Genomic DNA, 16722 nt, shown 5'->3' with positions numbered 1-16722 from the left:
CACACACACACACACACACACACACACACACACACACACACACACACACCCCAGCTGCTCCAGAGAGATAGGACTTGGCCGCCAGGGCTCAGCAGATGCTTCGGAATGCAGGGTGAAATTCTGTCTCTTTCCAGGAAAACAAAATTAAACTCTTCACAGGCTCTTCTATAAGTTATGTAAATTTAGCAAGAGAGAATCTATTTTCTGTATTCAGCCTTGAGAGCGCAGCCTCCCCAGCCTGTGAGGGAAGCTGTGGGGGCCGCAGGCAGTGAGCTAGCCTGGCTGGGAGGTTTCCAGTGGGCTGGCCATCCCCGTGCTGCTATCAGGAACTGGCTGCCACCTCCCAGAGGTCAGTCCCTGGGCGACGTGGCTTCTCACTAGAGGGAGCTCTTCACGGCCTCAGTGAGCAGTGAGCAGGCCCTGTGTGGGGGCCGCACAGGGAGGGTAGGAGCCCTGTGTGGAGGACCCTGAGACCTTCGGAGCCGCTGGAGAGGGGAAAGCTTGGCTCCCCTCCTTTGCTTAGGAGACACATCTCTTTTGCGATAGGGTTCTGCTGCTTCAATACCAAAGAACCGTTTCCGTCGACCCAGGCCTGGCCTACCCCACGCTTCAGAGTAGTCTCTGCCCTCCTCTGCCAGCCTTGCTCCCCATTTCCAGGGCCCTGTAGGCTCAGCACTTGGGGCAGCCCTGACAGTAAGCGTGCAGAGCCGCGGGCCTGGCCTTTCCCTGTGGTCCCTCCCTCTCCTGGCCCAAGAGTTGGGGGCTGAAAAATAGAGGTAAGGAGCCATGCATGGGGTAGAGTGAGAGTCTCATCCCAGTGCCTAGCTCAGGCAGCCCTCTGAGCCAATTCTCACCCCAGGGCAGCTCGCTTAGTTCTACTGAGAAGACTATTTAGCTTCCTGTTTCCAGTCTAGGGCGTGGGGCTTATGGGGCAACCCCCTCCTGCAAGGCCACCTGTGCCTGGCCACTGAGGACACCCAGAGGTGCTACACTTGGTTTCCTACCCTCCACAAAGACCCCGTGCCCTGGCCCCCAACACATCCTTGGGAGCACACCCTGGCATGAGTCCCCCTGTCCTCAAGTGCTGCCCACCCCCCACCCCCCCCCCCCACACACACACCTGGCAGATACAGAGGATGACATTCAGGTAGCCGTGTGCTAGGTCTTGTGTGTAGAGGGGATGGTCCCATGTCCCTGGATCTCCGCATCTCTCAAGGATGGACACCCTCTGTGTAGGGTTTCTGGATTTCTAAGTGACCATGTTGGGGAGAAGTCAGGGTAGGGGCAGGCTTGCCTGGTCTGCCTGTAATTTAGGTTTGTGTGTGAGAGATTTGAGTTGGCAGAGGAGCAGCGCCCGAAGGCTCTCTTGGGTGGGGTAGGGTGGGAGGCAACATCTCTATGCAGGTCAGGTATGTGGCTGCCAGAGGGGACCAGGCCGGGGGCCACAGGAGGGAGAAACCAAGGCCAGCTGGGCCTTCTGCACCCTGTCCCCACAGTCCTAGGCCTAGCAGCTCTTAGATGGGGGTGGTAGATGGGCTGGGCTCTGTAGCACCAGGGCTCCCGGGTTGCCGGGGACATACAGCCCACTATTTCTGGCAGCCCAAGGGCATGTCTGGGGGGTGCCCAAGAGGAGTAGTAATACATCCCAGCATCGCCTTCCCCAACACAGCCCCCACTCTGACGGTCACCTCAGCAGCTGAGCCTTACATCCTGGTGGAGGCAGGTACCTTGGGAGATTGTAGTGTGTCGTGGCCACTCTTGGAAGCTGATGCCACAAACCTACTTGTGGCATCTCACCGGGGTCATCGATTTACTGGGGATTTCCCAACCTCCTTGTTAGGAGAGCACACCAGTGGTCTGTCTCCAGGACCCCTTGGCATTTGGCATCCTGAGCTAGAGAGAGTGGGGGTGCAACCTTGGCAGATGTGGAGGAGGCCTGGGGGCACACAGCAGGCTGCCCCCTCCGCCATCACCACTCCCCTATGTGCACTACATCCCTCAGTTCACCCAAGTGAGACATTTGCAAAAATAATAAAAATAATTTTTTAAAGAGGAAAGCGAGAGGTGTTTTTATCATTGTGGGAAATGACTTACGTGTCAGTATTGTGGTCTGCGTTCTCTTTGGATACTTTCTGTATGTAACTCTATAGTTTCAAAAAAATTCCAAACCATGTTTTGTCTGTGTTTCCTTGTGTGAAAAGCCAGCCTCATGGATGCATTTCCCTGGGTGAAGCCAGCATCCTGGGCAGGACTCAGCTGCTGCCCCTGCCGGCCCCCACTCCTTGGACCCTGCTCAGTACTGCCCCACATACACATCTTGTCTGACCAGTGGGAAAGCTGAGGCATAGAGAAGTGGGGTCCTCTCTGGGCTGTCTTGTGAATGCTGACATTGGAAGGGGAGCCCCAACACAGTCTCTGCCCTTGGCCTATTGAGCTGAGCCAGTCTCTACCCCCGTTGGCCTCGCTCTCTCACCCCTACCACATCTCCACTTACCCCTCACTGTGCTCCTCACACTCCAGCAGCCTGCCCTCCAAGCAGCTCTTTTGGTTTCAGGGCCTCCCTGTTGTGCTCCCCACCCACCAGACCCAACTAGGGACCTGCAGAGCCCTTCACCCTTCCAAGAGAAGAGGGTTCCCTGGATCCAACTTCCCATCTCCTGCAGTTCCTCAGACTTGCCCTTGCCCCCACTCCTTGCAGCCTCATCACCGGTCCTGGGCAGTCTTCCCTAGACCCACAGACCCATCTACCCCCTCTCTCACTTCCTCCACTGTGGGCCTCATGGTTCATCCACTGGCTGAGAGTTTTACCCTATTGGGTCTGTTTTGACTTCCACAGAGAATAAATGCAGCCACCTCACACTCTTTCCGGGCCTCCCCTGGGGTCTTTGGACACCAGTCTCATCACCCTGCATCCGGGGCTGGATGTGCTGTGTAGTGGGGACTGAAACCTCAAAGCAGTGGATACAGGACAGGCATTTAGAGGTCTGAGGCCTGGGTGCACCAAGCCCTCAAGAGTTCGTTGTGTGCGCACTGAGGAAGAAGTACTTTGTTCACTTTGGAAGACACATCCATCCCCCCTCTTCCCCCAAAACACGGGGGGTTGTGTCCTTGAACGCGACGGCTCTGGGGTTGCATTCGTGGCTGTTCCGCGGGCTCTGTGAAAAGGGGCGTATTTGATTACATGCACATATCCAAGTACTCAAGGGTATTAGATCATAGATCCCTTCATTTCCTTTTAAATGAAGGCAGTGTGTCTCCCAAGTAAAGTCGCTCACGCAGATAGGCTTTGCGCGTGTGTGAGTGGTTAGCGGCAGCACGAGCGCAGGAGACCGCACCCCAAGGGCGGCTGCGGGGCCGGGATCAGGGGTGAGGATGGGGCTCAGCTTCCACGCGACCCCAAGAGCCTACGGAGGTGCCGTTCCTCCCGCCGCCCTCTCACTGTCCTTCCTGACCGGACGTCAGCCGGACTACAGCTCCCACGATGCCTCGGGCGGCTGGACTACATTTCCCGGGATGCACCCCGCCTGGCGGGGGCGGAGCCGCGGCGGCGGCTGCAAGGAACGCGGGAAGTCCGGATCCCCGCGCGCGGCTGATCGAGGATGAATGTGGAGCGCGAGCTTCGTCGTGAGTCTCCGGGCGGAATGCTGGGCGAGGAGAGGGTCTGGCCCACTCAGGCGAAGAAGCTTAGCGTCCCTGTCTCGTCTCCCTCTCTCTGCAGAGCTGAGCAAGGCCAAGGCCAAGGCCCAGAGAAGCGGGCAGCTGCGGGACGAGGCCGCCCTCTCCCACCAGCTGGGGGAGCTCCTGGCCAGCCATGGTACGTGCCCCGGGCCTGGCCCATCTTGTGGTCCAGGGCCGGGAGAACTGTAGGGCTGGAGGTCGGAGCCCTGGGGGGCAGGAAGGGATGGGGGACCGGGTGAGCCAGCGGGGACGGGGCGTGGGGGGAGGGGAGGCCGAGGGCCGGGGCCAGGAACCTTGCTGAGCCGGCCGCCCAGGGTCGGCCACGGCTGCGCTCGCCCTCGCTCGCCCTCGCTCGCCCTCGCAGCCTCTGGCCGACTGCCCAGCCAGGGCTGAAGCCTGCCGCGCCTGCCTGCCCAGGCCGCTACACAGAGGCCCTGCGAGAGCACCAGCATGAGCTACAGCTCCTGGAGAGCATCGATGACCCTCTGGGCTGTGCCGTGGCCCACCGCAAGATCGGAGAGCGACTGGCTGAGCTGGAGGATTACTCAGCTGCCCTGAAGGTGGGCAGAGCCCACTCCCACCCCCAGCGCCCACTCCCACCCCCAGCACCCATGCTGACCACACCTGGCCCTGCAGAGCCCACACTTCAAGCTGGTCCCTTTCTGAGGAGAGAAGCACAGTTTTCACTGTCTTCGCCTCTGGCTAGAGGGGGACACGCTTGGACGTGGCCTCTTCAGGCAGCCCTGTGTCAGGGAATTGTAGTCTGGTCTTTGGGTAGGCACATCATAGCCTGGGAGTCTGGCCCCACAAACCATTAACGAACATAACACTTGAGCTGTGTTTGTGGGCCAGCTGGGGAGTTGGCACAACTGTCCACAAAGGGCCTGCTCGGGTCCTGGCGAGTGGGGCTGCAACAGCCCAGCTAACTCCCAGTCAGCGTCTCCTCCATATGATGATGATGGCTGGTTGGAGTGTGGCACCGCTGTCCCCACAGGCAGCCCATGGCACAGAGGATATGGCACTTGCGCAGCCTGGCTTTGTCCTGCTCTGTGGGGATTTGAGGGGCGTAGGGGGTTCTCCTTGGCAGAGGTAGGCGCCTCCTGGAGTTGGGGTACATATGGGATTTGCTTGAGGTGGGAGCTGACTCACAATGGCCATTCCTTTGCACCCCAGCACCAGCACCGCTACTTGGAGCTGGCCCGTTCCCTGTCTAATCATACTGAGCTGCAGAGGGCCTGGGCCACCATTGGCCGCACTTACCTGGACATCTATGACCACTGTCAGTCACAGGACGCCTTGCTGCAGGCACAGACTGCCTTTGAGAAGAGCTTGGCTATTGTGGACGAGAAGCTGCAGGGTGAGGGTCCTCAGAGGCCAGGCCTTCCCAACCTCTGCCTCCTGACCTGCTAGCAGAGGAGGCCACAGCTCCAGTGTCTGCTCTGTCTGTGTGGTGGGTTCTACCTGCCTGGGCCCACCCTTTGCTAGGCTGAGATCTGTCCTCAAAGCCTCCCATGAGGAGGTGCATGGCCTGTGCTCCCCATAGCCTCACGTCTGGGCGTTGTCTGCTCCTTCCCACGTTCTGTCTACAGCAGGAGCTCGTCACCACAGCAAGAGACAGGAAGAGGGGCGGGGGAGAGGCTGCACAGACCCCAAGTTAGATACCCCAAATGGGGATGAGGCACTGAGGATTTGTGGGGGCGTCTTCTAGGGACGCTGACCAAGCGAGAGCTGAGTGAGATGAGGACCCGACTCTACCTCAACCTGGGCCTCACTTTCGAGAGCCTGCAGCAGATGGCCCCGTGCAATGACTACTTCCGGAAGAGCATCTTCCTTGCCGAGTAAGGCCTCCGTCCCTGGAGGAAGGAGCCTCCTGAGAGAGCACCGCCTGCCCTCCCTGCTCACCTGCCGCACGTCTGTGGCATAGAGCAGGCTTGGCTTAGCATCAGCAGCTACATGTCAGCGCTTGGGTGCCCCCAGTCACTCTGAGCCCTGTCGCCTCCCGCAGGCAGAACCGCCTCTACGAGGACCTATTCCGTGCCCGCTACAACCTGGGTGCCATCCACTGGCGCCGAGGGCAGCACTCCCAAGCCATGCGCTGCCTGGAGGGGGCCCGTGAGTGCGCACGTGCCCTGAGGAAGGAGCTCATGGAGAGCGACTGCTGCGTGCTCATCTCGCAGGTGCCCACTTACAGCTCTGGGCCTTGCCTGCCGAGGGGCTCGGGCTCCAGGGAGCCTGCAATCTCACCTTTCTTTTCTCCCCAGATCTTCCAAGACCTGGGGGACTTTTTGGCCGCCAAAAGAGCCCTGAAGAAAGCCTACAGGCTGGGCTTTCAGAAGCCTTTGCAGAAGGCAGCGATCTGCCGGACCCTTAAATATGGTGAGCCTTGGAAGGGGACCCAGGGTGCTGAACTTCCCCCGGAAGGGGTGAGGAGATGGCGGCATCAGTGTGAGGCCTTTTCCTGCTCCCCACCCCCTTCTTGTTGGGAAGAGAGCCCCCCATTTCTCTGAGCCTTCAGCATGGTGTGTCAGAGGGGGACACACTGAGGGACACATTGAGGGTGCTCAGGAGGCTGGCTGGGCATTTATAGACGAGCCAGGATCTTTTTGGCAAGGCGGAGACGAAAGTGTTGCCAGAGAGGATGGGAGAGCAGACGGCGCGTGTGGCCCGTGAGGACTGACAAGTGGCAGGAGCTAGTAGCTCCCCTTGTGAGCCAGGTGCTTCTTCAAGGTGTCAGTTACTAGTTTCCTGATCCATGCAGCAAGTCCACGAGGTGTGTTTTGTTACTGCCCCCTTACCTAGGGGCGAGCAGAGGCCTAGAGACAGTGGACAGCCCACCCAGGGCACACGAGTCACAGGTGGCGGTCGGGTCGGAGCCCCACGCTGTGTCCCCTCTTCACTAAGGCTCTTCTTGCAGTGCTGGCAGTGGTCCAACTGCAGCAGCAGCTGCAAGAGTCGGAGGCCAGTGACCCCCGGCGTGCCATGGGCATCTGTGAGCAGCTGGGAGACCTGTTCTCTAAGGCAGGCGACTTCCCCAAGGCGGCCGAGGCCTACCAGAAGCAGGTGTGCGTCCCCTGCTGGGCCGGGAGGAAAGGGGCGGTCGTGACACTCTGGGCTGGTGGGGTGTGAGGCAGCCCTGGCCTCGCTGTCACTGCCTCCACAGCTGTATTTTGCAGAACTGCTAAGCAGGCCGGGGCCCGAGCTGGCCATCATCCACGTGTCCCTGGCCACCACCTTGGGAGACATGAAGGACCACCGCCGGGCCGTGTCCCACTATGAACAGGAGCTGAGGCTGCGTGGTGGCGACGCCCTGGAGGTGAGCAGTAATGGCGTCCGGTCCCACCCGGGGTGCAGAGGGGCTATGCGAGTAGGTCTCCACGGCTCTGCCTCAGGACCGCCACTCTCGAGTGTTTGTGTGGACAGGCATTCCCTTTCTAGGGCTGCCGTCCTCCTGTTTCGTGGGGGCAGCAGTGGGAGCTGGGCCTTGGCCGGGGCCAGTTCCGTGGGGCGGACAGCAGCCACAAAGCTCATCCCTCCTCCTCCTGCTCCAGGAGGCCAAGACCTGGTTAAACATTGCGCTATCCCGAGAGGAGGCCGGCGATGCCTATGAGCTGCTGGCACCATGCTTCCAAAAGGCTCTCAGCTGTGCCCAGCAGGCCCAGCGGCCCCAGCTGCAGGTACAGAAGCCCATCCACGCACGTGGAACCCCCCAGTGCAGCTTTCCTGCGACCTGCCTGTCCTCGTCCCCCACCCCCATCTCCCCGTTCAGGGTGTCTAGTGCCCCTGGAGCCCTGAACTGGGCATCCCCTGCCCCTCAGAGGCAGGTCTTACAGCACCTCCACAGCGTGCAGCTAAGGCTGCAGCCCCAGGAGGCCCCTGGCACTGAAGCCAGGCTGCAGGAGCTGAGTGTGCCCAGAGACCAGGAGGAGGACGAGGATAAGGAGGAGGAGGGTGATGGTGACACCCCCGAGGCCAGCGACGTGGAGCTCTCGGAGAGTGGTGAGGCCCGAATGCTGCCTTGGCCCCTATGCCAGCTGCCCGTGGCATTTCCTCCCTGACACCTGCTGGGGCTGGGCCCTGGGCTGGGCCGGGCGAGGGTGGAGTCCTCATTGGGGCTGCTCACCGGCTCGCGACAGGAGGATTCAGCCTTGTGGAGGAAGGGCGGTCTGTGCTGGTAGATGGAAGAGGGGAGTGGGGGTGGGGGGCTCTGAGGCAGCTCCGGAACCTTCCTGGAGGAGTCATTGATGGGAAGGCTAGTGGGTATCTGCTGGGGAAGGAGGTGCAGGGTCAGACCTGGAGAAGTGGCACCACGAGAGGAGGGCACAGGGCAGACAAGAGGGGAGTGGAGACAGCACACTGGCTGCCAGGCACAGGAGCTCAGCACTTCCTGAAACCCTTGAGAGCTGGTGCAGGCTTTCTCTCAAGGCTGGCAGGGTCAGCCTTGTGGGAGGTGGGTGTGCAGGATAGGCTGGAGCCATCACCCAGGGGGTGCCAGGCTGGTGGGTGCAAGCCGGTGGCTCGCTTCTGGCTGAGAGGCGGGAGGTGGGAGACCTGTCCCTGGGGCCACAAGGAACAAGTTCAGTTTTGAATTTGAGGGGCTTCCAGAACCTCTCAGTGAGCGGCCAACGGCTGTGGGAAGGTTATGCCATGCTTTAGAAGGGGGTTAGGCTGCGTGTCACCGGTATGTGGGTGTAGGCAGCCAGAGGAGAGTTAGAGGACCAAAGCAGGAACTATATAGGTAATACCACTCAGCAAGTGGTCATGTAAGAGGAGCCCGTGAAGTAGAAGAAGGTTCTAGCAAAGACTAGCAGCAGAGGGAGTAGAGGACAAGAGCAGAGAAGAGGAGTGGGGTCAGCCAAGTGAGTTGGGGGAGGCAGATGCAGACAGGAAGGCCAGGCACGTGCAGGTGGAGGGCACCTGGGCTCACGGGATGAGCTATTTGTAATGTGAGCGTGACTTGGCCCAACAAGGGTGCTTCCCAGGAGGGGACAGAAGTCTGGGGTGGGGAGATCCAGAGAGGTCTGGGCATGGGGTCAGCACATGATGGATAGGGGTCAGGTGGGCAGAAAGGTCGGGTGCATCCCCTGTGGGCCGGGGGTCTGTGAGTGAGGAACAACCACGGACAGGGCTGGGAGTGGAATAGCAGTCCACACTGGACCCCCGTCCTCCAGGCCTGGAAGGTCAGGGGAGCCTGGGGACGGGGGGGGCTTGGCTTACGTGGAGTGGGCCGGGCTCTGTTCCAGAGGGTGATGCTGAGGGCTGGTCCCAGCAGCCGGAGGAGGACGAGGAGCTGCGGGCCTGCCTGGGCCGGCAGAGGGTGAACAAGGTGAGGATGGTGTGGGGGTACTGCGTGTGTCCCTCCCATGCTTGCCAGGACTGCCTGGTCCCCTCACACCTCTGCTTCCTGTCCTGGGACAACTGTCCACAGTGGAACCGGCGCAATGACGTTGGGGAGACTCTGCTCCACCGAGCTTGCATCGAGGGCCGCCTGGGTCGTGTCCAGGACCTTGTAAGGCAGGTGGGTCTGCTGCCTTGTTCTAGCTACTCTGTGGGTCATGGGGACTCTCTCCTGGGGTGCACTGTCTCCCTGAGGGGATAGGGCAGGGCATGGGGGCTGCAGGGTGCATCGTGGCTGCTGGGCCTGCACAAGTCCCTTCAGGGGCCTCCCTGAGATGATGCATCTTGTGTGGGGACCATCTCTCTCCCCTAGGACCTAGGCCAGGGCAGAGCCAGGCCTGAGGGTAGACTTACGGGGCCCGTTCTGAGTTCTGAGACCCAGGCCCTGGCTCTCCTGGGACCTCAGAGCCCCACGGTGAGGCCAGCCTGAGGGATACTCAGGTTAGGCTCCTTCCCATCCTTGGTCTCAGGGCCACCCCCTGAACCCTCGGGACTACTGTGGCTGGACACCCCTGCATGAGGCCTGCAATTACGGGCATCTGGGTGAGTACGGGACTGGTACATGCCAAGGACGAGGGCCAACAAAGGCTGGGAGCTAGCTCACATCTCCTGGCCCACAGACATTGTCCGCTTCCTGCTGGACCACGGGGCTGTGGTAGATGACCCAGGCGGCCAGGGCTGTGAAGGCATCACCCCTCTGCACGATGCCCTCAACTGCGGCCACTTCGAGGTGGCTGAACTGCTCATTGAACGGGGAGCGTCAGTCACGCTCCGAACCACGAAGGTGAGTGGGGGTACAGGCCAGGCCGTGGCGGGTGGGGTGCTCCTGCCGGCCCTGCTCAGCCAACCGCCACGCAGGGGCACAGCCCGCTGGAGACACTGCAGCAGTGGGTGAAGCTGTATGGCAAGGATCTGGACAGCGAAACCCGAGAGAAGGCTGGTGCCATGGAGAGGCTGCTCCGGGCGGCCCCCTCAGGCCGAGGCAAGTACAGACCGTCTGCCCCTGGGGACGGCTCTCCCTGACCTGAGAGTGCCCCAGGCCCTGATTCCAAGTGACATCTTAGCATGGGTGGTTGGGTAGTGATGGACGCTGCCTCACACGAGATTCTATCCCCCCACAGCTCCCCACGCTCTTCCACGTAACCATCTGTTTGACCCTGAGGTCTCTCCTCCCTCGAGCCCCTGCCCAGGACCCCCAGAGACCTCTCAGGCTCGTGCTAGGGTCTCTCTGGGGCAGACAGTTCCAGCTGTGACCAGGCCTCGGAGGAGCAGGCACAAACTGGGCAGCAGTAGCAGCTCAGAGGGTGAGGACAACCCAGGCCCCCCCCGACCGAACCAGAAGAGGCCCCGGCATTCTGTCCAGCCACAACAGGACAAAGCCTGGACGCCCGGATCCACCAGCAACCGGGAGGCGGCGGCAGCGAGTGCTCCCTGGGTGGGCGTCCGAGGCGTGGGCAGTGCCCAGAGCTGCCACCTGGGGTCCGGCCCACCTTGGGGTCCAGGCGAGGCCACCCAGCAACGGTCAGCGCTCATCCCTGAAGAGGAGTGTCTGGCCTCAGACTGGCTGGAGGACGACTCACCACTGCTCCACAGCCGCCAGGATGACCATCTGCCCCGCTCCCCAGGCAGTGGTGACAGTACCGGTCGTAGTGCCTCGGGGTCAGGCAGCAAGAGCTCCAGCAGGCCCCGGGCCCAGGCCAGGCAGAGCCGGCTGCCCCGTCTCAGGAGTTGCGGTGCACTGGTCAGGGCAGGTGGAGACGGTAGCTCGGCTGCAGAGCCTCCATGGAGCCCGGATGTCTCCAGGGCCTCGGGGCCCAGCGGGGAGAAGAGCCCTGTGGCGGGCCAGCCCTCGGTGGGTGCACTCCCTGGGTGGGGGCGGTGGGGGCAGTGAGGCTAGACGGCTGTGTTTTCTGACTGAGGCTGTTGTGCCCTGCCCCCACCCAGCAGGGTCCGTCTTTGCCCCCTCCCATCCGGGTGCGAGTGCGAGTTCAGGACAGTCTTTTCCTCATCCCCGTCCCACACAGGTAAGGCGTCACATGCCCTCCGAGTCCCAGCTTCCCCGGCACCCCTGGGAGAACCCTCACGTTTGCAGATCAGATGGCGCGGGTCACAAGGGCTTACTTTGACTTGCGTCACCTTGCTGTCCAGGGGGCCTCCCATAGCTGACGTGAGGTTGCAGGCCAGGGCAAGAGTGCCCCGCGGGAGCATAGACAGGGCGCTGGAGTGGTTAGGCCAGGCCCCGTGGCCCCTAGGAAAAGCTTGGAAGAGCTGCAGAGAGCACGGGCATGTCCTGGGCAGGGGCAGCGGGAGGGGAGGGGAGGGAGCCAGACAGAAGAGCTATAGACCTGGAGATGGCAGGACCCTAGAGGCTTTTCCTCAGTGTGTGCAGGGACCCGGCCAGCTCAGCTTCCCCTTTGTCCCTGCAGCAGGGAGGTCCACTCTGTGGCCTGGCTGGCTGATCAGGCTGCCCAGCGCTACTGCCAGGCCTGTGGGCTGCTGCCGAGGCTCGTCTTGCGAAAGGAGGGAGCCTTGCTGGCCCCACAGGACCCCATCCCTGATGTGCTACAGAGCAACGAGGAGGTGAGTGGTAGGAGCCTGGGTCCTGAGCATAGGAGAGCCCCCAGCGTGGGGGGCCCCCGGGGCTGTTTAGTGACGGTGCTTTGCAGGTATTGGCTGAGGTGACTTCGTGGGACCTCCCCCCGCTGGCTGACCGCTACCGCAGGGCCTGCCAGAGCCTGCAGCAAGGTAGGAGCCCAGGAGAGCCTCAAGTGGCCTGGGCAGAGGGGCTGGGTGTTCATGGTCCACTTTCCTGTGCCACTCCCAGGTCTGTGGGCCTAATGTCCCAGAGCCCTAGATATCCACCGAGGCACCCTCCCCCCGACATCTGGCCTCAGGTTTTCCTCCTCTGCCCAGTGCCCACACATGTGGGTGTTCCCCATCACTGGCCCTGTGGGAGGCGGGATGGCATAGAGTCACCAGAGCCACTGAAGGGTAGGTCCAGGGTGGCTCTCCGAGGGAGCTTGCCTTGGGCCCTGAGATATGGCGGTGACAGAGGTTGGAGCCCTGCCGAGAGGACCTGACAAGTCAGAGAAGGGACATCCCCACCCACCAGCCACGCGTGGGTGCTCAAGTGATGCTGGGCCCACAGGCTTGTGGGATTGGGCTCTGCAGCACCTCTGGGGTGTCCCAGGGCTCATGAGTGAGGAGGGAGATGTTTGGTTTGACCCCCCCAGGATTCCCAGGGCAGAACGGCAGGTTCTGGTCCTGGTGACGCTATATCCCCCCCTCCAGAGGAGCACCAGGAGGTGCTCCAGGCCATGGAGTGCCAGGGCTCGGGCCCCTCATTCAGCGCCTGCTCCCTGGCCCTGCGCCAGACCCAGCTCACCCCACTGCTGCGGGCCCTGAAGCTGCACGCGGCTCTCCGGGAGCTGCACCTGGCAGGGAACCGGCTGGGGGATGGATGTGCTGCTGAGCTGCTGGCCGCCCTGGGCACCATGCCTGGCCTGATTCTCCTTGATCTCTCTTCCAATCACCTGGGCCCTGAAGGCCTACGCCAGCTTGCCACAGGCCTCCTGGGGCAGACCACCTTGCAGGTAGAGGCATGGGGAGCAGCAGGCTGGCAACAGGGCGGCATCAGAACGTTTGCAATCAGCCCGTCGTTGGGTGGGAAGGTGCAGTGGCGAGTGCTGACCTCTGCCCAGCTCTGGGATGGCAAGGAGACCAGATTCTCCAGGGGGCCCATGTCTTCCACAGAACTTGGAGGAGCTGGACTTAAGCATGAACCCTCTCGGGGATGGCAGTGGTCAGGCCCTGGCATTCATCCTGCAAGCCTGCCCCTCACTCAGTACCTTGCGTCTCCAGGCCTGTGGCTTTGGCCCCAGCTTCTTCCTGAGCCACCAGGCAGCCCTAGGTAGTGCCTTCCAAGGTGAGCTGATGGGCATGTCCACTCCCTGGCCCCAGGGTTCCAGTTGCCATCAGAAGGGCATGTCCAGGGGCACAGAGAGCCTTGAGCAAGAGGGGCCCCGGGCGACCAGGCGTGGTGTCTAGGAGCACATAGGTGGATGTGCTAGGTCTTCCTGGGCTCGGGTCATTCCCCTAGGACGTGCCATGGGCCGCTGTCCCTGTCTCCCTATTCTCACCAGCTCTTAGCGTTCCGTTTGCCTTAGATGATCCCACCACGGACACCGAGGCCGCGGAGAGCGGTGGTCCCAGTACTGAGAGACTGGGAACTAGGAGTCCTCCAGGGGGCCTTTCTGCAGAAGTGGTGGGCTAGGAAGTGGGGCTTGGGGATGTGAGAGCAACAGCAGAGGAGAGGCTGGGATTAGGGCAGCAGGAGGTGCTCTCCAACCCCACCCCATCATTCACAGACACCCTGGCCCAGAGCCTGTCTCAGGTACCCCATCCTGGCTTGGGTTGGGGGAGGCAGGTAGCCCAGAGGTGGTGGTGAGAGGGTGGGCTCAGGAGTCTGGCCCTGTCCCCTCCCTGCCTGGGAAACCCCAGGTGGGAGTTCCCTCAGTTCTGCATGCACAAAATCTCAGGGATGATAGCTTCCCCAGAGGGATCATGAAGGTGTTGGGCCTAGGACTGCAGCTGGGCTGGGTTGGTGACCGTGTGTGGCTGACAGTGGTTCTGGTCCCCCGTGCAGATGCCAAGCACCTGAAGACACTGTCTCTGTCCTACAACATCCTGGGCACCAGTGCCTTGGCCCAGGCCCTGCAGAGCCTGCCCGCTCACACCCTCCAGCGCCTGGAGCTTAGCTCTGTGGCAGCTAGCAAGAGTGACTCAGACCTCGTGGAGCCTGTGGTCAGATTCCTGACTAAGGTGTGTATGCGGCTGGTGGGAGAGGGGTGGGGGTGGGGGGTGCCATGGCAAAGCAAGGCTGGGCTGTCCGGGCTACAGTTCCGCACCTGAGACCTGGCAGGGGTAGGAGCAGCCTGGGAAGAGGGTTGCAGGTTCAGAAAGAACAGCTGTGGGTGAAGCTTTTGGGAGAGCTGCCTGCCTCAGGCTGTGAATTCCTGGCCAGCAGGAAAGGTGCCTGGGACCCCAGGCAGATTCCCAAGGTCTGGCCAGGCTTCCTAGGGCTCTCTCCCCTGACTCTTCCATGTGGGGCTGATCCCTGTGATTTTCACATGTCGAGTATGACTTAGAAGGGGAGGCGTTTCCTTTTGATTTTCACATTGAAGGGATGCTGCTCCCCTCTGGTGCCTTGGGGGTCAGGCAGTCTTTGGCCCCTTGTTTCTGAGGAAGAAGGAAGGTATCTGACCTGGGTTTGGGTCCTCTACTGGGAGGCAGAGAGGGTAGGTGCCCCACTCAACCCTACTCCTTTTGGGCCTCTGCTGTGTCTAGGAAGGCTGTGCTCTGACTCACTTGAGCCTGGCTGCAAACCACCTGGGCGACAAGGCGGTGAGAGAACTGAGCAGGTAATGCTGTGCCACCCACTCCTGCACTATTCTGAGGGAGTCTGATCTCAAGTCCCAGTACCCTGGAGCGCTGGGTTGGGCAGGGAAGGGAGGTGAGCTTGGGGACCTACCCGAGGCCCTGGTAGTAACAACTGGTAGTAACAGCTTCTTCCCCTCACTCCTTCCAGCTTTCAAGCCTGCCTCCTTGTGTTTCTTCTTCCCGTACTCCTGAGGCTCCTGACAGCCTTTCCCATTACCCTTTGTTGTAGCAGCCCATACCGGGGCCACTCATGACCCTCCAGCCTCAGCTGGCTCTTGGCGGTGTTGGGCACCCAAGCCAGGGAGGCATATACCCAGGCCTGGTCACTATGGTCCTGGCCCTTGGCAGTGTCCAGCGGGCCCTAGAGAAGTACTTGCACCCGTGCATACTGGGGCAGAGCCTATAGGGCCTGGCCTATGGCTCCCAGAGCTGTGGTTTGTCTGGGGCAGCTTTCTGCAGTACTGGGGGCCTCCCTCCCTAGAGGCTGACCCCTTTATTTCTTCCCTTGTTGTCTTAGATGCCTTCCTCTTTGCCCCTCACTCATTTCACTGGACCTGTCTGCCAACCCTGAGATTGGCCGTGTTGGCCTGGAGGAGCTCCTGTCTGCCCTCCAGGTGCGGCCCCAAGGCCTCAGTTTCCTTGGCCTGTCAGGTGAGCTTGGGGACCTACCTGAAGCCCTGGTGCTTCCTCTAAATGGGCTGTCACTGCTACCAGCCAGATGGCAAAGGTGGGCTGGGCTCCTTTAGTTAGATACCGTGGGGAACAGTGACCAGTGTGACTGGAAGGGGGTATAAGCCCGGTTCCTAACACAGGGCAGGGAGGACCATGGGGGCTTTGCCTTTGGCCTGTTCAGCCTGAACCTCAGAGACCATGGTGACTGGGGGGGGGGGGGGGGGGGTCCCGTTTCACAAGGATTTCCTAATTACCATTGGCAAAAGGACAGAGCTCAAGATCAGGATGGCAAGAACTTGCCACCGAGGGGTTTTCCCACTTCCAGGCAGGGCCTGCCCTGACTCTACCTTCCCAGCCTGTGTATTCTCATTTTGGCCACACCCAGGCACAGTACCCTACCAGAGCTGCCTTGACGATGACCCCAGGAGACATTAATTTGGTAAACTGGCCACCCAATAGCCTGACACATCCATCCAGGGCTTGGGGCAGGAGAGTACCAGGCTTTGCCCTCTAGGAGGATAAGGACTAGGAGTGGGTGTGTACACAGGGAACCCCTGGGTTCCTCCTGCTCCTCACTCCCACCCCACAAGGCCAAGCCGGCTCCTCGAGAAGGCAGCCCTGAAGGCAAGCTGGTGGGATATCTGCACACAGCTAAGGGGCTGCTTCCCACACACCTGGCATCTGTACCTGTCCTCTCCCCTAGCTCCCTAGGGTCCTGAGCCTGTTGGGCACTCTGGCCTCCCTGGAGATCAAACCTTGACAGCTTAGTGTCTGTCCTCTTAAGACCCATAGGCATTCCTATAGTGTCCATTTTACAGATGGAAAGACCCCAGGCATTGTCATAGAAACTGTCAGAGGCACAGATGTGATTGCAGCATTTATTTTAGCCAGTCTCCCTCCTGCCTGCCTACTGGCTATGAAAGGAGCCCACGGACCGGGTGGCCTCTCTGGAAGCACACACGCCTTCCTAGGGTGTTAGTGGGCCTCTCCTGGGCATCTGCCCAAGCACCTGGTTGTAGCCCCTGGGGCTCAGGGGAAGTGGCCTCTTCCTGAGGGCCACGTTGGTAGAAAAGAACACAGGCCTGGGAGTTCCATAGGTGTACTGCGAACGCCACTGGCTCCTGCGGGATTCCCCCGTCTACCTCGCTGGGGCCTGTTCCCTGAGACCAGCTCCCCCCTCCCCCCCTGTAGGCTGTGCTGTCCAGGGCCCCCTCGGCCTGGGCCTCTGGGACAGGATCACTACGCAGCTCCAGGAGCTGCAGCTGTGCAGCAGACGCCTCTCCACCGAGGACCGTGACGCCCTGCGCCAGCTGCTGCCCGGCCAGCCTGGAAGTGCGTGCACACTGGACCGAGGGCCCCAACTCTTCTACCGGCGCCTCTGACAGGCGGCGCTGCCCTTGCCCTGCAACCCACCCTCGCCTCAAATAAACGATCGCCGCTGCTGCCTCCACCCCCGCTGCTGCCTGGAAGGCGGGTGGGAGGGGGAAAGCGGGGGTTCACTTTCCTGTAGGGGAGCTGAGAGCCCGCTGGAACTGGGGG

The 16722-nt window shown here is 61.3% G+C and overlaps 1 protein-coding gene across 1 annotated transcript; it reads left to right on the top strand.

Moving 5' to 3' along the window:
• Positions 1–3534: 3534 nt before the first annotated feature.
• On the top strand, positions 3535–16633 carry TONSL (tonsoku like, DNA repair protein). The gene is made up of 26 exons (XM_040494774.1): positions 3535–3624; positions 3719–3814; positions 4096–4238; positions 4852–5035; positions 5387–5516; positions 5684–5855; positions 5940–6054; positions 6593–6738; positions 6839–6991; positions 7227–7352; positions 7494–7674; positions 8919–9001; positions 9104–9193; positions 9543–9615; positions 9693–9856; positions 9931–10054; positions 10194–10924; positions 11020–11096; positions 11499–11652; positions 11739–11817; positions 12364–12665; positions 12826–12997; positions 13718–13893; positions 14419–14492; positions 15029–15162; positions 16375–16633. The coding sequence occupies exons 1-26, from the start codon at positions 3600–3602 to the stop codon at positions 16563–16565; spliced, it is 4095 nt and encodes a 1364-aa protein (XP_040350708.1). The 5' UTR covers positions 3535–3599; the 3' UTR covers positions 16566–16633.
• Positions 16634–16722: the final 89 nt, after the last annotated feature.

Source organism: Herpailurus yagouaroundi, unplaced genomic scaffold (assembly GCF_014898765.1).
Source record: "Herpailurus yagouaroundi ecotype Mexico unplaced genomic scaffold, PumYag 186, whole genome shotgun sequence".
Taxonomy (NCBI): domain Eukaryota; kingdom Metazoa; phylum Chordata; class Mammalia; order Carnivora; family Felidae; genus Herpailurus; species Herpailurus yagouaroundi.
The sequence above is the reverse complement of the archived record's forward strand: the minus strand, read 5'-3'. Positions and strand labels throughout refer to the sequence as shown.

Coding starts and splice junctions, on each gene's coding strand:
- TONSL (XM_040494774.1), top strand. CDS start 3,600: ATGAATGTGGAGCGCGAGCTTCGTC. Junction 3,625..3,718: donor TGTGGAGCGCGAGCTTCGTC/GTGAGTCTCCGG, acceptor CTCTCTCTGCAG/AGCTGAGCAAGGCCAAGGCC. Junction 7,675..8,918: donor CGTGGAGCTCTCGGAGAGTG/GTGAGGCCCGAA, acceptor GCTCTGTTCCAG/AGGGTGATGCTGAGGGCTGG.